General features: G+C 42.7%; 1 protein-coding gene across 1 annotated transcript in view; it reads right to left on the bottom strand.

Annotated features, from left to right (window-relative positions):
• TRIM8 (tripartite motif containing 8) overlaps positions 1–21,019 on the bottom strand; it is a 61,693-nt gene that overhangs the window by 2,079 nt on the left and 38,595 nt on the right. Inside the window, exons 3-6 of the mRNA XM_083149235.1 lie at positions 8,234–8,329; positions 5,449–5,682; positions 3,351–3,382; positions 2,555–2,670 (exon numbers count right to left, since the gene is read on the bottom strand). Of these exons, the coding sequence (XP_083005361.1) occupies positions 2,555–2,670; positions 3,351–3,382; positions 5,449–5,682; positions 8,234–8,329 (478 nt within the window). The remainder of the gene's footprint in view (positions 1–2,554; positions 2,671–3,350; positions 3,383–5,448; positions 5,683–8,233; positions 8,330–21,019) is intronic.

Below are 21,019 nucleotides of genomic sequence, written 5' to 3'. Positions count from 1 at the left end.
ACACGTTTAAAATCATCAGTGCCGAAATACGAGCACATAACAATAGAGCACAATTTTACAATTGTGAAACTTATTTGGTCATTACCTTAATTTGTTGCAACCCACCATAAAAGGTTCATGCAGATGGTGAGATTTTGGCTAGGTACAATTTCAACTATACAATTCCATTGAACTGACCAGAGCCCAGAACCATACAATATTGACTATATTTACTTGAGATGTTGACTATGGATGATTTTGACATTACTAGAACACTAGACTGTATACAATATAATCAAAAGTGGCTTGCCTGCACAGTCTAGTTTTGTTGCCAATTCCATAGGGCACCCATCGGCATCGCAAAGTATACACTGTGAGATTTGTACAAATTATTCTTCCCATTTGATTATTTAGTCTAAATTGGAAGCTCAAATTGCACCATGTGGTTGTAACTTAACACCAACTGAAAAGATTAGCCTTGTACAGAAGCTATAAGATTCAAATGTAGAATATCTGGGGAAAAAAAACGTATAAAAGAGCATCCAACCACTTCTCACAGTTGATGTGAAAGTTTTAATTAATATAGATTTTATTTTAAAAATATATGCTTACAGGGTGTTTCATCCCCCTCTTCCCCTCCCCTTGTCCATAGGCCTCCAATGTAAAAATTAGAAAAAGAAATAACACTCTCAGTGTTATCTTCCCCCACCTCTATAGTGGTAATAAAATTCCAGTGGCAGAGATCAGAATAGACGTGCTAGGGAGGAAATCTATGTTCCTCTCCCCGTACTTTTAGTTCCATTGCATACCTTCCCCATGTAATGCCGCTTGCAAGGCAGTGATGGGCATGATTAAGGGAGTAATGTCAGCAATCGGTCACTACCAGGCAGCAGAAGTATGTTCTACACTTGTGCAGAACAGATAACCTCTACCATGGGTCTTCAACCTGTGGCCCTCCAGATGTTGTGAAACTACATGTTCCATCATGCATTGCCACATTTTTTTCCTATGAGAGCATGCCAAAACTGTCAGGGCATGCTGGGACATGTAGTTCTACAACATCTGGAGGGCCACAGGTTGAAGATATGTGCTTTATACAGTGGGGAAACACAGCGGGACCTGCTGGCTCCGGTTGCACACATATGAAAGTAACAGCTAAGTCACAGGTCTTCAACCTGTGGCCCTCCAGATGTTGTGGAGCTACATGTCCCATCATGCCCTGAGGTTTTTTGGCATGCTCTTATAGGAAAAAATGTGGCAATGCATGTTGGAACATGTAGTTTCACAACATCTGGAGGGCCACAGGTTGAAGACCCATGAGCTGCTAAGTGGTTAAAACATGCTGATATTTGATGTGTAGACAACTGGTAAACCAGCAACACGGCCTGCTGGTTATGATAGAAAGGTGTCAAAACACAGTGTGTCGCATCTTGCTGCCTATGAGTCTATATAGCTTCAGACTAGTCAAGGTTTGAGGAACTTGACAAGAGTTTAAGGTGTTGATGTGGCCTGCAAATTCCTTAAATGACTTTAATCCAAACAAGCATCTGTGGGATGTGATGGCAAAACAAGTTTGAGCCATGAAGGCCCCACCTTACAACTTATAAGACTTGAAAGGATCTGCTGCTGACGTCTTGGAGCCAGATCCCACAGGACACCTTCAGAGGTCTTGTGGAATCCAAGCCTCAACATGTCTGAGCTGTTTGGTGGGACAAGGGGGCTCTACACAGTATCAGGTAGGAGGTTTTAATGTTGTGGCATAATTGTATTACATTAGGGTTTTGTTTTCCTCATGAAAACAATTTTTAAGACTGATTTTCCTGTTTGCACTGATTGAGGAGTGTGTAGGACAAGAGTTTATTTTCATAAGTGGATTAATGTACCAAGTGGAGCCTAGAACCTACAAAAAGAGAATTGCATTTTGTCTGCGTGATTTTTTTTATTTTTTTTTTGGACACAAGACTGGCTCACTTCATATGGGTCAGGTTACATGAGGTACTAAAAAAAATGCAAATATATCCTAATGAAAAAAACGTTTAGAAGCTTTATTGGTCTGCTTTTTGAGTACCTGCTGGAGGCACTATTTTCACAAATCACATAGTAGCGAATAGTCACATATGATGCAAGAATGAGGGCCGACACAACTGTAAGTACCATGGCAAAGCAACCAGTCCAAAAAAATGCACATCTTTATAAATCCTATAATAAGAAAAAATATCTGTATTCACAGGAACGAGGCCAACACAAGGAACTGCGAAACGGTGATGGACCACCCAAGTATTATTTACTTTTGAATATATCTGTACATTTAAAAATATGGATGTATACTTATGTCGTACTCGTGTAAAAGCAGCCTTGAAATCTGATTCATCCGCTTCCATGACTCTGTATACAGAGCATAGAGGAGGAGATAATGAGGAACCACACACAGGAATGTGTCCTCCTCGCCTCAGAGTAATGTCAGGGCAAACACACGAGCAAGCTTAGGTCTGTCATTTTTCAGTATGACTGCTGGCTTTGTGTAAAGGAGGGGCAAAGGCGACTCCCGAGGGAGAAAATCAAAACCAAGATATACCTTCTAGCATCTTCCTCATCTGCTTCTCTTTCTTGGCAATCTCTGTCAGGAAGAGCTTGGAGTTCAGATGTCCAATTTTAGGTGGAGGAAGGCCTCCCCCAGTGCAGTTCTGAGTCCTGTTACGCACACAGAAGAAATAAAAGTGACTGTTATTCCGTTTCCCCAGTATATATGGTACATGCAAGTCATGCAACATTCACTTATCTGCATGATCATATAACAAAAACGGCTGATCTGCTGCAAAGCTTCGGTACATTGCATAGATTACAGTATTGCTGGGATGCTGCACTAAACTGATTTAGATCTACAATTTTGTTGTTAAAGTGCAATTAAAGCTTTGTTTGGGTTTTGTTTTTTTGTAATAAAATAAGGCAGGGAAAGTCAATGGTAACCAATTTAGTCTTTGAGTAACATGGAGGATTACCCAACCAGGAACAGGATTACTGATAAAAGAAGACCTGCTGGAGAAGTCATTCCATTATCAATGCTCATTCAAGTGGACTCTTGATTGCAATACATAGATACACAGCATTTGATTGCAGACCGACCACTGGAATAGGTCAGTGGAACTAGCCAGTCATTAGTTAATTGTAAATGAATAATTATGAATGTTCGGAATTATCAAATAATGTCATTGCACTGCATAGATCATCGTAAATCTCTACTCGTAACACAGACCTAGACAGTATAATCTGCAATCCTCCTGCTATTGCGTACTGCCTTTAATCCCCCAGGCTAAACAAAGCACATGTGCAGTATAAAATAACATGGCCGGATTACAAATTTTTAATCTTACCTGTCCATCAAAATTTTCACAGACTTTGTATTCTAATGAAAAACAAAAGCCAGTTAGTGGTTTTATGGTGTACATAGTTTATCCCAGCAACAACTGGCTTTCAAACTATAATACAGTATGTCATATAAAAACTGAATACATTATTTACCCCAAAATCAGCTGTTCATTCAGGGGGCATGGCCAAAAGGTATCATATGAAAATTCAAGGCAGTTGCAGGGGTGCCAGTCGGGATCCCGACAGTCATTTACACGACGTCGGGATCCGAACTGTTAAAACAACGACAGACGTGTTCCCGACGGCCACCGGCTATTCTCCCTCATGGGGGTCCACGACCCCCATAGAGGGAGCATAGAATAGGTGGCGAGCGTAGCAAGCCACCGTGCCAACAGCATGGCGAGCGCAGCAAGCCCGCAAGGGGCTTTGTTGCGCTCGCCAAGCTGTCTGAGTCCGGTCAGTCGGGATCCCGACGTCGGGCTAATGACTGTCGGGATCCCGACTGTCGGAACCCTATACCACACCCAGTTGCAGACCTCCAGAAGGAAAGCATCAGAGGTGGGAACAGGGAGCAACCATTTAATCTTACTATTTATACTTGCTATTACAAAAATAAAAAACGCAATTGATTTCCACTGATCAAAACTATCCAGTTATCATTAACAAAAAATGGTAGAATTCTATACCCACTTCATTACAAAACAGACATCCATTTAATAAGAAATTCAGAGATAAGGTGTATCACGTTGGTCTGTAATCTAACAGTCACGAGGGTCAGGGACCTTAGACTAGTAAACTTTTTTTCTTTTTTACTTTCTTTTTTCTTAAACTACCCAGCCCCCCAACTACCTTTACCTGAATTACGTCTTTGCGCTGGGATCATTTGCCCAAATTGGTTGCAGTAGAGCTTCTGCCAGCCAAGCTCATTTCTGGGTCATTAAGCAGCTTCAGACCACCAAAGCAAGTACCTTAGAAAGCGCGAGCTTGATAACTACGGGTACTGGGATTTTAAATGTTGAAAGCCACAACCTAAATGGTGCCAACAGTTACAGGACTAACACAGTTCGGATGACAAGGATTTCCAGAGATTACGTTTAAAATGAAAGAGACTGAATATATATCTTGTAAATCAAACATTCAAATGCTCAGTAACTTAATTCAAACCACAGCAGTAGCTGTTCTGATTTCATAGATTAGTCCAGTGGTTCCCAAATATTTCTGAAACACTGTGACCTAGAGTATTAGAATTTCTTTTGATGATGATTTTATTAAGAAATTTTGTAAAAATTATTTCATTAAGTAAATTGTGCTTATAGGTCCTATGTCGTGGAAGTCAGGGTTGCGTTATAGTTTGTCACATTTTATGATTGGCGTTTACCAGCCCTGGCTTTGCCCATTAAAAATGGACCATGAATAATTTGATTTGGTCCTGGTTCATCAGCGTGAGGCACCCTGGGGCACGCAATTTGGGAACCACTGGATTAGACATTAAGGGGGTATTCAATCCCAGGTCACGACTGTCGATCCGTCCGGACAGCCGTGACCATGGACCATTTTCGTTTTGCTCAACAACATATCGCCAGGTGGGATTTAACGTCAAATTTGGCAATCGGCAAAAGGGGGTGTGTCCACATAAATGCCCGTGAATTGTCGAGATTCAGACGTGATCGCGACAATTCACGGCCTTAATCGACAAAACGGGCCCGCCAACTTTCAAAGTTGGGCCCGTTCTGTCTCTTCAATGCTGTCGGGCAAGACAGCACTTAATAGGCACCCGGCCCGATTTCCCCCAGTCGGAAATATCGGCGGGGATTGTATACCCCGCTAAAGATTGAAAGTTACCCAAATGTATCCACCAGATTTTTAAACTCATCTCCAGCAAGCAACGTGTGACAATTCTGCAGATATCTTCCTTGATCGCGAGAAAGATGAACCTCAAGGATTTTGGTCAATCCTTTAAGGAAGCATGTCTATAACTAGAATCATGGGAATAATGATCCAAAGGCCATAGACCCCAGTCTCACAGGCTTTCTTAGTAAACCTTTTTTTATGTTTGCCAATAAATTCATAAACTTGTGAAATTTAAGTGGGACAAGCACGTACCTTCATGAAGTTAATGTCCTCTGTCTTGTCGAACATGACCTGCACAGAGCTCAGTAGTTTTTTGGCCTCTTGCATACGTTCATTCAGCTGCAGAACCTGGGCTGCATTCTCATTGCAGAATTTGGCCTGAGCCTTATCCAAAATATCCATTGTTTTCCTCATGTCTTCATCTAGAATCTGATGCAGTCTCTCATACTGCTGCCGAACCTCATCCTTCAGCTGGTTCACCTTTTCCTGAAGAAGAGCACACAAGATAGAGTTGTTTGCTTGGTGATATGAATAGAATCATTGTCGCTATTAGGACCGCCCCAGCGTGTTACACCGTAACACATTAACAAAGTGACAGGTGCCCTAACAAGTTTACCACCTGCAGCCAAACCCGTTTCAAGAACACTGCTTTACTCCCTTGGATACATTCACGTTTTTCATCAAAGCCTTTACATTTATTGAAATGAATGTGTTTTGGGCAAAACTTCCCCAAAGCTATTCTATAATTATATTTTGACCTTGCCGAAGAACACAGACAAAAGTTGTACACAAAAAATAGTGTTAAAAGTATTAAAAGATTATGTAAAAACAAAAATACATTAGAAGTTTTCTGAAGGTGGAATGCCCATGTTGCTTTAAAAAAGTGATTGGCTAATCAGACATATACTAGACTCGGGATTATGTACGTACACGGGTAGACATTATCAGACAAAAGGTTGAACCTTGGATGTTGTAAGTACAAGTGTAAAAACCCAGGTTTTACGCTTATATATATTATAGAAGAGGTATTAGGAACAGGTTTAAAATATCTTTAAAAACGAAGGCCAAATTTACGAAATTTCCAGGACAGTATTTGTTACGCAGTTGATTGTAAGAAGTTACAGCATATGCGCTCATTGTTCCAATATACCCACAACTTTTGGAATAATGATTTAAATTATATTAGAACCATTTTTTTGCATTACAACAATAAAAATCTCTCGCCAGTGAAATGTTTTGGGGGGGTTTTGCCTTTGTCGAGAACAAGTCATCAGTCGTCCCTGAAAACTAACCTCTTCAGGCAAACTTCTCATATTCTGGAACCCACATAACCTCCTGTAGCATTTATATCTAATCGCTATAGATTCCTTTCCGTATGTATCCCTTTTAGATTATACGCTTGCGAGCAGGGCCCTCCTACCTCCATATCGGTCTGTTACTACCCAGTTTGTTTAATCATGGTTTCCAATTGTAAAGTGCAATGGAATATGCTGTGTTATATAAGAAACTGCAAATAAGTACATAAATAAACCTCATTCAAGGATGATGGATTCTGGTCCTTTTGATGAAACCGTAACACACTGCACTGCAGAGAACAATGGAGATGTAAAAAAGCTAAATGACCAAATCGCCGAGAGGGTAGGACCCATTATTTTCCATTTCCCAGCCCTATCTCCACTACTCACAAATAGTGGCTTCCAGTAACAGATATGCCCGTTCCAATCACCTCATTGAACCAGTGACAGTTCAAATTAATTGCTTTTCCACAATTCACATCTATTTAAATAGCAGTTTTGCTGACACTCCATTTCTGTTCCCAGAGACAATGGTCTGTCCCTCAAACCGCTATCAATTATAAATGATAATGACAGTGGATCAAAGCAAGGGGAAGAATAAAATAAAAGCTGGTAGAAAGGGATAATAATGGAGGATGCCTCTTAGTTCATGGACTTTTGTGTTGATATATAAGCAGTGGCAGAAGCTACATCAGTGAGACCAGTATCAATGAGCCAATCAGACTGCCCTGCCACCAGAAGTAGCGGAAGATTGCAATAAACAGTGGAGACAGACATAAATCTGACAACCTGCCCTGACTGGGATTTTATTAAAATAATTTATTAAAGACTGAATAAAATAAAGCAAAAATAGTGTCATGATGTACACAGGGCAGTCTCTGTTGTAAGGTGCTTTAGCCTTTATGCTCTTGTTGTATAGGACTTGGGCACTAGGAAAGCCAAACTATTGAGAAGTATCGAAAGCCTTATTTTGTAGGGTAGGTTTCTATTGCTAAAAGAAGGCTGCAGTTCTCCAAAAGAGAAAATGATTACTTTATCCAGTGAATGGCTCGTTTTCACCAATCTTCAGAACACAAAATGGAGAACAATTCATCCTAAATCAATTTTTTTCATTTATAATGCTGGCCATACACTGTCAGATGAAATGCACAATCAGGCAGACCAATTAGCTCATATTGCCATACAACTGGTCTGTCGGGCATGCCGCAAGATTTTTCATGGACGAAAAAAATTATAACTGGTGCAACGCTACCAATTATTGTCCGATTAGCCAGCTGACAATTGGGCAAAGCTTGGCCAACTATAGATACACCACCGATTGGCCTCCAGAACCTAAGCACAAAAGGAGGTACCATACTACAGTACATTCTGAAGTGGTGTAAAAAAAGGCTACTAGCCCTTTTAAGAAATAACAGTTCAGGACAATAATAATACAACATTCTAGAAAAAAATCCAGTAGAATAAATTCGGTATGTCCTCATAACCAAGTTTTACTCAAATCAGTAGCATAACCAATTTTAATTCACAGATGCTTCAAAATACCCTAAGAATGGTTGCATACAGTGCTAGGTGCCATGCAGCACACACACACACACACACACACACACACACACACACACACACACACACGTGAATACAGCCAGTTTGCCAGGAACCAATGAATGTGTGTGGGCAGCCATTTTGTTAGTAGAGAGAAAGCAGCAAATCAATTCTCAGTGATGTCATTGGGTGCCTGTACTAACCTCCACCAGTCTCTTATCAGACTCCAGTTTGTACAGCTGGTCTTCAATGTCCTGCTCACGCTCCTCCAGGCGGTCTTGCTGTTTCATGAGCATCTTCTACAGAGGAAAATGAATAGATCAGAATAAGTGGGGAGCCATTTTGTCAGACTTGTCAATCAAACAGTGCATAAAAGGTACAAAACACAGTGTTAACCTACAAAATTAGGCTCTGTTGTCTTATCACAAAGAAAGAAGTTTAAAAATGAATTTGTTCACACTTCTTAAAACGGTTGTGGCTTACATGAAACTACCAGTTTACATCCAAACGTCTGAGTCAAAGCATACAAGATGGGGATCACACAAGCCATTAAACCACAAACTGACTAGCCATTAGCCGTTCCCAACGGCTTGCCAACTGACATAAGGTGTGAAGTACATTGTGCAGTAGCAACTCAATAAATGTAATCCTAACCTGAAAGTGTCAGCCCAACTGTATAACCTACTAACACAATATAAGTAATGACACTAGAACTATACTGTAACGTGTTACTCCACTAATTTATCTATTAAAGCTTACACATTATCAAAATCAGATAAGAACCAGTGACTTGTATGATGAGGTGATTATCAGTGTACATATAAAAAGGCAAAACAATCTTTGCTTTCAGAGAAACATTTTATAATTACTATTTATACGCCATCAATCTAACATCAAAAAAGTGCATCTAGCGCTTGCTATATTTTTGGGACCAGTTATAAAAACTTTTTGTTTCCACTTAACCACAACTCATGGCCTAACAGTTCAGCTCAGGCCTGGCCAACCTGTGGCTCTCCAGATGTTGTCAAACTACAAATCCCATCATGCCTTGCCACAGTTTTGCTATAAGGGAGTGTTCAAACGGTGTCAAGGCATGCTGGGATTTGTAGATTTACAACATCTGGAGAGCCACAGGTTGGCCTGTCCTGGTCCAGCTAGTGAGACTTGGTTCTTCCATCTTACAAGGTAAATTTTCAGCTGAACATGATGACATTTTGGGGGTGGGGGTGGATTGCTGTGAGGGGGGAGAGGGGGTGGGAGAAGTCCTAGCTGTGAGGAGTGAAGTGAAAAATTGGGGTGGGGGGTGGGTAGAGGAAGGATCATATGAAGTGGGAGGTGAGAAGGGTGATGGTCCCACAGAAGGGGTCCACAGTGACTAGGCCACACACTGTAGGGTCAGTGCTAGGTGCAGGGGAGAAGGGCCCAGATAGCAGGTGAAGAAGGGTTGTGGGGAGGGAGAAAACGAGGCAGCTGAAAAGGGTGTTCTCTCCGTCCAGATATTATAGATACACTGCCAGTGGTAATCCTAGATAGTGCCCCACAACACAGTACTGGGACTGGCGCCTCTCAAATGTTTAGGGGGTGGGGTGGAGAATAAGCCCCCACTGCTCTCCCCCCCCCCCCCCCCACCCCTGTTCTGACACCTAGGCTTATCATAGTAATCCTACAGCATTATTCATAACAGATTGTTAATAAAATAGTGTAGTATTTTTCCCAATACCAGACCACACTGCTGAAGTACAGTCCATCAACCCTTGAAATGTAATATTTCATTACAAAATCTATTCAAGTTACTCATGATCCTGGCACAGGTCTCTGCTAACCCAAGGCAGCAACAACCTTGACATTCATCACAAACATTAGTACTAATCCAAGAATCTGCTTTAAGTCATTTATATTCCTTTTAATAGCAAAACAAACATCCAGAGTTCAACGTGTGAGATTCTCCATTATTATGACCTCAGAGTCAAACTCTCAATCACCTTTCTATGCACAACACCAACCATCGCGTTGAGAAATATAAACCCTTAGACTAGAGGAACACAGACGAGAACCCCTGCAAAGGTCACGTTCTGCAGAAAGACCCTCAAGTCGCTATTCTGCTTTGTCGCAGGGCAAAGATGTAATATAAGTTCACAACGTTGCACTACGTCTTTATTTTCATTACTTTCAATTTAATTTGGCTTACAGCAACGGCTGGTATGAAAATAAAAAACGTAGTGCCGCCCCCAGTCATGGTTCAGGACTGGCTTCAGCTAGAGCCAAAGTCTGTCACGGCACAGCGCCCACAGCAGATTCTGAGGAGAGCGGCTATAAAGTTCTCAGGATTAATCTTTTAGAAAGCCGCTGCCTGCACCGGACGTCGCCCGCTTGGAAGCACAGCAAGGGCTAAGGAAAATAAATTGAGGGTGGGAAATATGATAACTCTAAAAAACTAATAATAAAAAAAAAAGTTCAAAAAATATGATGTCACCAGAGACCAACTTTCAGAAGATTATTAATGACAGTAAATTCCAACTCCAAGAAAAGCTGCTCTGATGGAAATAGAATTGGCACTAAAGGCAAAAAAAAAAAAAACTGAAAAAGTTAATTTTGGCTACAAAACCACACCCCAGGAAATAAAAATGAGCCAGCTTTGTTTTTTAACCCTACATTTACATTACTTTTAAAAGCACTTTCCACCTAGTGAAAAATAAAGGTGGGGGGCCTCCAGGTCTGCCTGACTTGTGCTCTATATACACTTTTACAATGCAATTTTATAGATACAGCTATACAGTAAGATTTAAAAGTTGTATAGTTTAAAAAGATTGAGGTGGCACTGTGGCAACGAAAATACAACTTGCTAGCTTCGACAGAGGGACCCCCAAAGCCTGCGCTTGTGATGGCAGCGCTCGTATACCTCTAGTTATATCACTGAAATTAGTCCCGGCAATAACTTGGGTTGTTGCTGCAGCAGAAAAAGGACTATAAGTTTAAAAACGACAAATATACAATACCTTCTAAACTGTTATACAATGCACTGACTGTATTTGAATTTGCTGAATCATTAGATCTAAAAATACCTAATTTTATTCTGTAAAGCAAATGAAACATTTTCTTTGAAAAAATGTTTAGAGTTTTATAACGAGATAGAAGGGTCGTTTGATACATTTATATGGGATGGCACCACAATTTGTTTGGGGGACAGGACACCAGGAAAGTTCCACTCTTATAAACCCCTCCCCCATGGCCAAATTGCTACTAGAAGTGAAGTATTGTTCACCTGTGGTAGGTGTGTCATTTGCAATTTAGCAGTTGCCATAAAAATTAACAAAAAATAAAATAATTCTGTGCAAAATTACACCAGTTGGTCTTCCAATTTAGTCCCCATACACCTTATTCTACGTATTTGGCTCCGAGCAACTTCTTCCGGTTTCCAAATGTGAGAATCTGGCTTGTCGGGAAGACATTCTCATTGAATGTGGCACTCATCACCACCACCAATGAGGCTTTGAGGCGCCCTACTTTGCCAATGGCATTAAAAAAAATTGAAAAAAAACTCACCTTATATTTTTTTTACTTGCTATTTTTAATTTACTGCAAATGACCCTTGTATATATCTGTCCTTTGAGGTCATCTGCTGAGAAATTACATGGTACATTCTCAATAAAAATGTTGCAATAATTTCAAAATAAGGTCCATTTAATCTCTGGTACAAGACGCAGTCCAATAATACTGCACAGTTGGGACAGATTTTATTTTTATATCTATCTCTGGAATAAGAGAGCCTGAAAGGATACACATAGGGTTAATGGATTAATTTCAGGGGGGGGGGGGGGGGGGGGGGGAGTTGTGCTTAATCTCTCTGTAAAATAATAACAATTGCATTCTACACGCAGATGAATAATATTAAAAGCTTGGAGTATAACCAGCCACCGCCTCTACAGGACTATGCAGTATGAGCTGTGTATGTGGGAGGGGAAATACCAGTTACACATAGATGATACATTCGGGGCTATATGAGAAATGTATATGTCATATAGCAACTGATAAGCATCATGCACCAGGCAAGTTATTGTTAAATGCCCATGAACAGGCTCTGGCTTGTCGCTGGCTGTTGTGCAATCAACGTAGAACCCTTAGTACAGCGCACGATTGCTGTGGTCATGTTCTCACTTCCAATAACATAAAAAAAACGATATCTATACATTTTAGCACCAAGGACCTAGATCAAAGAAAGAGCACGGAGAGGTGTGTTCATGAGGATATTGTTACATTTACAATAAAGATTGGTGACTCTGGAAGATGGCATAAAGTAACAATGCTTTCCAAATAGGGATTTCTTTCTCCACAAGGACACTCACATTACGTTGCAAAGAGGAACGCTCGTTGTCTTAGCAACATATCCCTCATTAAACATGCACCGGGATGTGCAAGTCATGGTTGCATTATAAAAGAATTATTATTATAAAACAACACACTTTGGTCAAATAAAATAGTAGAAATGACCAGATAAAAAAAACATCTTTATATGACTATTGGGTGAGGTCATCACTCCCATTTATATTAGGTAGTAAAAAAAGACACCTCCTACACTAGACGAGAATTTATTTATTATTATTATTATTATTATTATTATTATTATTAAATAAGAGAATACCTTAAGCATTGGTTGGACGAACTTACAAGTTAAATAATAAAAAAAAATCAATGTCAATTTATAATAATTAAAATGCATCACTCCTATTGTGAAGCATAAGGATAGGATTCCACCAAGCACTTCCAGAACTATATTATATCTATATCCAAAAGTCTGTTTCCGGATGTAGTAGTAGATGTCACCGCATATTCAATAGGTGGATGTATGTGCTTGAGGTCTTAAGGCCCACATACACTATGCAACTTCTCTTAGGGAAGTCGTCGCATTTGAATCCCCTTGAGCCGCCCAGGATTGCATGTGGTCCTTCTACATATGATGTATCACATGATTACGTTCCGCGCCACTGGGAGGTGATCCAACTCGGAGGTCGGACCTCCAGTTGACGTTGAAACCGTGTACAGCAAAAGAAGAAGAAAAAAAAAAAAAGGGAGACACAAGCCCCTTCCCCACCGCCATTCACCAGACCTGGCCCCTGGTATCATATTTTCCCTTTCCATAGCTCAGGGAACACATATATGTGAAGACTTTTGCATCGGATGACAATGTCATGACTGCTCTACAGGACTGGTTTGAGGACCAATCACTGTACTTTTTCCTGAACAGAATCAAGAGGTTGGAGCATTGATGAGAGAAGTGTATTGAAGTAAATGGAGACTATGATGGGTATTTAATGATAAGCCTAATCAATGTGCCCGTTTTCTCATGATTATATTCCCTCGACTTAAAAAGTTGAATCGAGAGGTTTTCAGGTTTCAGCAATAACTTCCTGATACATTACCTTTGTCTTCTAAACGTCGGCAGCAGAAGATATTTTTTCCATCTACACAATGAAATGGGGTCTAGTGTCTGCAACCGGCAACATCTACTCTCCCAATTATTCATCAAATACTTGCTCAGTATTTCAATAAATAATTCAGCTGAATATCTTTGCATTAATATTCAATTGCACATTTAAAATCGTATAGAATAGTATGGAATCAATCATGTACGCGGATAAGGTAATAACCTCATAATAAAGGCGACCCTTTATTACATTTTGTATGCCTAAAATATGAGGCATACATTTGGAGCGCAGAGTGCATATATTCGGAGAAGTGCGTAATTAAACCGTAAAGCAGAGTAATGAAACGGACCCCAGAGCAGGTGGTCTCTGATGACATCATACTGTATAAAAGTCAGGTGCTCGTCTTTTGACCGAGCAGTATATTGGCAGCTATCTAATAAGTAACCACACACTGTAGCACAGTGGCGCGTATCATTATTAAACTGGGACCCAAGTGTCTGCATGCCATTGTTCTGGGACCCCCAAAACAGATGGTTTCCAGTACTGCATATCTAACATTCCAGAACGCCGCTCTAATGAACATTCCATCTAACTCCCAAGTCCGTTCCCACGTCCCTCCAGGCCTTCAATGTGGGAACTGGTCACCTGAGCTGTAACCGTGGCAGCGTGCGAGGGATATGCATACAGACAGGAGCAAATTCATCCCCCCCCCCAAAAAAAAAGCAGTGTGCAGAAAATTTTGAGTTGGGAAGGGAGGTGTCTGATCTGAATGCTAAACTCCCTATGGTTGGTTATCGGACTTCTCTCCACTCACAGATCAAGATACCACAAAAGAAACAGGCTAAAAACCATCAATGCACAGTAACAAATGCCTGTATTCCCCAGCACCGAAACGGTTAACACAGGCTCTTGTTTCTGACTAGGTCAGATCCGAAGCTGCAAGCGCTGCCAAGCACAGGCCACGTGATTGGCCGGTCTGGCTCTCTCTGCTGCACTCTATCATGTTGCTGCGTCACAAAGGAATAATACTGGGAGCGATGCACTGAGAAATCCTGCAGCACAGGCCCCATCTGTGTGATTTACTGCATGCACAGTACCGCAATCATAGCGCTGCTGGGGAACAGATCCAAGATCCTGAGGGTTTATCCCAAGATTTGTGATCGGCTGAAAAGCCGGGATGCAGATGCTGATTTGCTGTGCGGTATAGCGTTGCTTCCTGGTGATAAATAAAAAATAAAAAAAACGGTTCCCGTTAGGGGATCTGGTGCGTCATTGTATTACACAAATCAGGGTTTCGATTCTGCAGAATACTTTGTAACGTGATTTACTGTAGCATTTAACTGGATTCTCAACTATGTATTTGTACAGCTCTAGACAGACCACTGAGTATTACATCTATTTATATTAGAAAAGTCATTGCAAATATCTCCAACGCCTCATCAAGCCGACAGGAATCAGCTGTACAATGGCTGAGACCAGAAGAATACGAAATTACATCTCCACTGTACAATATATGCCGCAGTCATGAGTGCCCCCCACTATAGGCTGACACCTAACACACGCTCACTAGTAGGTTCCCAACAGCCCATCCTTTCCCATGCAGAGAGGGGCATGCTGGGAGCGCTGGAAAGCAGCCACAGATACTGTCACTGGCTTGACGCGTTCCCTTTTAGAATGCCAAAAGAGCACATCTGACTTTGTAATCAGCCACAGAATTGTCTTGCAGACACCTCAGCTGGCCTCTCATCTAAAGCCAGTCTCTTCGGCTATTCCACAAGAGAAACATTCCACGGTGGGGAGGGAGCGAATGCCCGACCCACCGAGCCAAGCTTCTCCCACTGTAATAAATCTTAACTTTGATCCTTAGCAGTAATGGCTTAAAAAGGTCTCACCATTGAGCAGGTGAAGAGGATTCTGTACTGTACCACTGCAAGAGTCACATCTACCAGTATATGAAAGAGCACTATGCTGCCTGGTGGGGGGGTGGGGTGTGTGTGTGTGTGTGTGTGTGTGTGTGTGTGATCTGCCACCAATATAATCATGTTGGGCTTCAATATCCATTTATTATAGATAACTATGTCTAAGCGCTCGAACACAAAAGCTTTAAAAATCTCCAATAAAAAAGGCATAGACACAAAATCTTATGTCCTTGCTTTTAACGGAGTGTTGAGGCCAATACACACTAGGAGAATTTAATTTGCCAAAATCTCTGTCAGATACTGTAGATCTGTAGTAGTACACACTGAGCTATTTTCTCCAAAGAGCAGGAGATTTTCAGGAACTGAAAAGCTGTGTACACATGGGGCGATTATAAGCACATATCGCTGAGCAACCATATTGCCACTGATTTGTATGCGCTGTGGGCGATAAATCGCCGGGTGCACGCTCCCGTGTTCGACCCCTAATCAGCGATTTCCCCCTGCGGCTCCCCCGGCAGAGTCTCCTTTTCATCAGTGACTATCTCTGGTCGCAGAGGAAAACGGGACACTGAGCAATATATTGACTGAGCACAGGACACGGAACAATACATTCAGACTGCTGAAAATCTTTCATTATAAGGCTATTTTCATACTGGGCTGGGTTTCAATTCCAAGAGTGGGGGCATCGGCCATTTTATTTAGTGCATTTCTGTTCTTGGGGCCCGATTCAGAACTAATCGCTGCGCTGCGTATATTCGGAGTCCAGCAAACAGGTAAACGACACCCCACGCTGCCCCAATCGGGCAAAATCCCGCCAACGTGCACGTCTACAATTTCTATTGCAGCTGTGCATGTAGGGAGAAATCCATTCACCTGCACCAGCAATGAATATAGGGGAAATGTATTAAAATAAAAATGCGGTAAAACCCCCGTTTTACCGCATTATCATATGTACTATTACCCGGCCGCACTGATATCGCCGGCCAGGTGGCGATACCCTATAGTAGCCTATGGGCTTCTTTTCGCCACCCGCCGCCTCGTCGAACCCCCCCCCCCCCCCTCTCTACCTCCCTTGGGCTCACCTTCTTGGAGATCCTCCTGGACCCTGGAAGGTAAGTCCTTCCTCCCCCTTCCGGCTGCAGGGGGGGGGGGAGGAGACGGCGCCGGGAGAGCCACGGTGAGCTGTCCCGGCTGCAGGGGAGCAGTAGGCGGCTGGGAGGTGACGGAGATCATTTTAATTAAGCCCATTGTATTTTAACTAGCATTAACGTATCTGAACAGTGCAGGCAATGCCAAGACGAACAGAGCACAAACACTTTCAGAAAGTGCGTGGTCCTTCATTCTCATCCATTGGTTTTTGACCCCACAACAGCGAAGAACGTTATAGAGAGAAAAAAAAATGAAATTTATTTGTGAGCGGGGAGTCTATTATTTTGCGTTGCTGCAGTACCTGTCTGAATGAGCGGGTGATAGTCAACTGTGTGGGTTCTCATTATTTGTGTGTGCTGAGGTGGTTAGCAGAAATCCCCAAAGTCCAACGGTTTGCACGAATTTAGCTGGTTTTCGTGGCTAATGCTGATGCATTTAGGGATGACACAGGGAAGACGAAATAGACACTTATTGGCACAAATAAACTTTACACAGGAAAGTGGGAACAAAAAATACCCCATACAATTGAATATATCCCCACTGATATACTATAAGCTACTATTTTCAGTAAAAGGAAATTTTCATTGTTTTTTTTACATTTAATTTATTAATGCCCCGAATGAAAGATATCCAAACAAGTTTGCAAAGCAATCAGCTATGGCACCTGATGGTCTTATTAAAAGGAAACAAACATCTTGGTACTGTATGGAGAACTGAACCACTACAGTTTCAAGCATCTCTACTCGTGAATATTGTTTCAGAACATAAAAGGGCGATGTCACACTTATAACCCCTTTCACACTGTATCCTCGACCCTGTTTATTGACAGGCTGATGACTTTTCAACCCTGGTCGAGTTGCAGTGTGAAAGCGCCATTTTAAATTTCCTGGGTCCAGCAACCCAGCATTCTGACCCGGGTTAAAAGAATGGTTATTCCCGGGTCAGACACAGATTGCTGTGCAGTGTGAACTGGTACCCAGGGCAACCCGGGTTGCAATAGTACATACTATGAAGGAGGCAGCGCTTGGACACAGCGTCAGCTCCAAGTGTTGCATAATCTCCTGCCCCCAATGACACCGTGCCGCTCTGCCACCCACCCCTGTCCGACGTCAGCAACCCAGCTTATTGCAGAGTCGCTAAAAATCACAAATGCAACCTGGCATTTGCAATGTGAAAGGGGTTGCTCTTCTAAACCAACAATGCACAGGAAATGCTATAAAGGGTCCTTTTCCGCCATCTTCTCTGCTAGCGGTCTGTCTGCAAGATTTGTGCCACTTCTTGTATGAGGAGCAGTGGGATATGAAGGTGACAGAAGGCACTGGGGATGGAGGCATATGGAGCTTGGGGGGGGGATGTGGTGCCAATGGCCGCACCAACGAGCGGGATAGCCTTTTCTGTGCATCTTAAAAGCTTGAAACACTTATCAGCTCCGCTAGTAAATGTGACACGTTCATGTTGTGTGCTCGGCTATAAAAGAAGGTTCTCACATCTGTACAACTGGATAACAAAAGTACCACCCTCCAACAAATGTTATAACTTGGTTGGGAATACTATAAACGCAACACCAATTTTTTTTTTTACACTGGTGATACCAGCTGTTGTTTCGCAATAATTCTCGGAATCCTGAAGCAACTGCTGTCTGGATCAGGATCCTGAGGGTTTTCCATAGCAACGCAACAGCAGTCTGCATGCAGATGGCATTTAATGTCAAGGTTGCAGCTTCCCTTGAGGTCCCCAGTCACTAGTTAAAGTAGGTTTTTTGGAACCAGCAATATACCTGCCATTGATTATTGCCCAAACAAAACCTCAGCCAGTGATAAATAATCCTTTTAGCAGTACCAGAAATAGCTAACCCCCTGCCACTTGTGAGTCACTGTACCAGGTCTAATCTGATAGGAGAATGATGGATCATCAGAAAATACAAAATCTTCAGTGGAAAACATTTCTATTACAGAGCAAATGTAGACAGGATCCACAGCAGATTTAAATGGAAATTCCTGCAGGCAGGGACTATCAATCATTAAAGGGGCTGTCCTAGACAACCTGGCTGCATCTCTGACAACCTGAGAAAGCATGCGGGTTGCAGTTTCATGCAGAAGATACCATATAGGAACTAAAAGATAATGGTAAAGAATCATTTTAAACACTAACGGTGCAGGTATCCGGCAGGATGACGATGTATTGTGTAGCATTGCCCTCGCTACGATATAATAGAAATAGACTGCTGCACAGTTTATTTGTACTTGAGATACCAACCACACATGATTTTGGGATAATTAATTTAACTTTCAAAAGCAAATAATGTTCTGTTAAAGGTCCATACACACTGTACAATTATTTGGACCAATTTCGTTGAAAGACATTGATGACCAATTTCCCTTGAACCCAGTGTCCTGGACGAAAGATGATGATGAAAGATGTTGAGGAAAGATAAAAGATCTAGCGACAGTTTGTAGGCGCTTTTTTCGAAAGATAAACAAATTAAGCTGCATGCACAGTTGATGAACAATCTTGACAAACAACCGGCAGGTATGTGCATCATCGTTCGTCGCATAAATACTGAAAGATAATTTGGACCAATATCTTTGAGAAGGGCCAAAAGTAACAAAATTGGTCAAAAAAAAATTGTACAGTGTGTACTGGTGGATAAATGAATTTAGAATATACACACATACACTCTTGAATTGTGCTGCAGGTCATTTTCTTGTTTTTTTCTCATTAATGTATTGTTAGGTGCTGCGGAACCCTTGCGATGCCAAATACACAATATTATTAACCCCTGCAGTGGCAATCCCGAGAATTTCCCGGGCAGTGCCCAGTCTGGCAAGCCCGGAAAATTCTCGGGATTGACACTGTTTACACCCGGGCAGCGCTGCTGAGTTCAATCACTGAACTCAGGCAGCTTTGCACTGCCTGGCTCCCTCCCCTCTGCGGCGCCGCCTCCTCCCTCCTCCTCCCCTCCGGGTTTTGTATTGAAGTCCCCGACGCTGGCTTATGACAAGCTGGCTGCCGGGGACAGGGACGCGGCGCAGGTCCAGGCAGCCGCTGATTGACAGTGCAGCGACGCTGCCCGGACCCAGGGAGGTAGTGGTGGTTTTTTTTTTTTTTAAGGGAGCGCTCCCCATAAAAAACTCGCCCAGTGGGGAGCGCTCCCAAAAAAAAAAAAACACCACTGAAGGGGTTAATAAAACCTTAGAGCAAACTCCATGACCCTTATAATGATTCACCCAGTGTAATACTTGAATGGAACCCAACCCTTCATCATCACAGCTAACCAATTTAACAATGGCCCAATCCAACATATATGGGCGAGAGTTGTGCACTGAATGACTAGCAAAACAAGGTAGCTAGCACATACAGAAGGAGTCGCTCTCATTGTTTCCGCCAGCTCACCATGGCGCAAGTTTTGGCACATGCCTTGCGCTCAGGTGAGCCAAGGCATGTGGAGGCACGCAATACAATACCCATGCAATACATACCACCACCACTGGGTGGCCAATACTCCACCAATCTAGTGGCATATTTATATAGTCCCAAGAATGGGACTTGCTTACGTACAGTATGAGGCGCGCTTACTGTACTTATGAGACGCTCATGCACCTCATTCCCGTGAACATCGCTGTGACTCGGTCCCTATGGAAAATGATAACAGCGGCCTGCAGTTCACATAGACCAGGGGTGGCCAACCCGCGGCTCGCGAGCCGCAAGTGGCTCTCCCTTTCACAATGTGCGGCTCGCCGTTCAGATCACACCAGCACCGCCGGGGGATCTGTGGCGGCCGCCAGCATACTGACATTCAGCTGAGCACAGCCAGGTCAGGAGATGCCCGGCAGCGACTAGCACTGTACACAGAGCCTATTGGCTTTGTGCACATGATAGGTGGGCAAGGGCATGCTGGGACAAGAGGGGAAGAAGCTGCCCTCCTCTCCATTGGTTGGTGCGGCCATCGCGTGACCGCGCCCCCTCCCACAGTACCAATAATGCTGTGCGGTTCCCCCCTCCGTGGCAGCTACGTAGTACGTACATACAAGTCTCCTCTAGTGGTAACCGCCGATGCTTCAGATACCTGCTGAGTTGTGCCCCACCACCATCATGCTCCCTGTTGTCAGCTGCATGCTCCACCACCAACCTGCTGCCCACAGGTTAGAGGGGGGGCATGTGTAATATGGGCACAGAGGGGCATGTTTTTTTACAGGTTTAGCCAGTTTCATCCTTCTGGCCAGCATGACATATCTTCTGCGCAGGGATGCGCAATTGTCTCACATGTATACGCATTCCATTCTCGGTGAAAAGTGCGTGAGACTGAAAGATATGGTGCGCTGTCCGGATAGACGAAACTGGCGAATCGGCTCTTTGTCTTACCAGAACAGATTTTTCGGCTATTCGCCTCCGATTGGTTGGCCACCCTTGACATAGACGATGCTGAATATTGTGAACACCAAACCCTGGACCGTCTCGGAGACTGGCATTACGGCCCTGTCTGCATGAGATCACTCTA

The sequence above is a fragment of the Crinia signifera genome, chromosome 6, assembly GCF_055691185.1.
Source record: "Crinia signifera chromosome 6, ASM5569118v1, whole genome shotgun sequence".
In the NCBI taxonomy this organism is placed as follows: Eukaryota; Metazoa; Chordata; class Amphibia; order Anura; family Myobatrachidae; genus Crinia; species Crinia signifera.
Note: the sequence above shows the minus strand (reverse complement) of the source record. Positions and strands in the feature narration are given on the sequence as shown.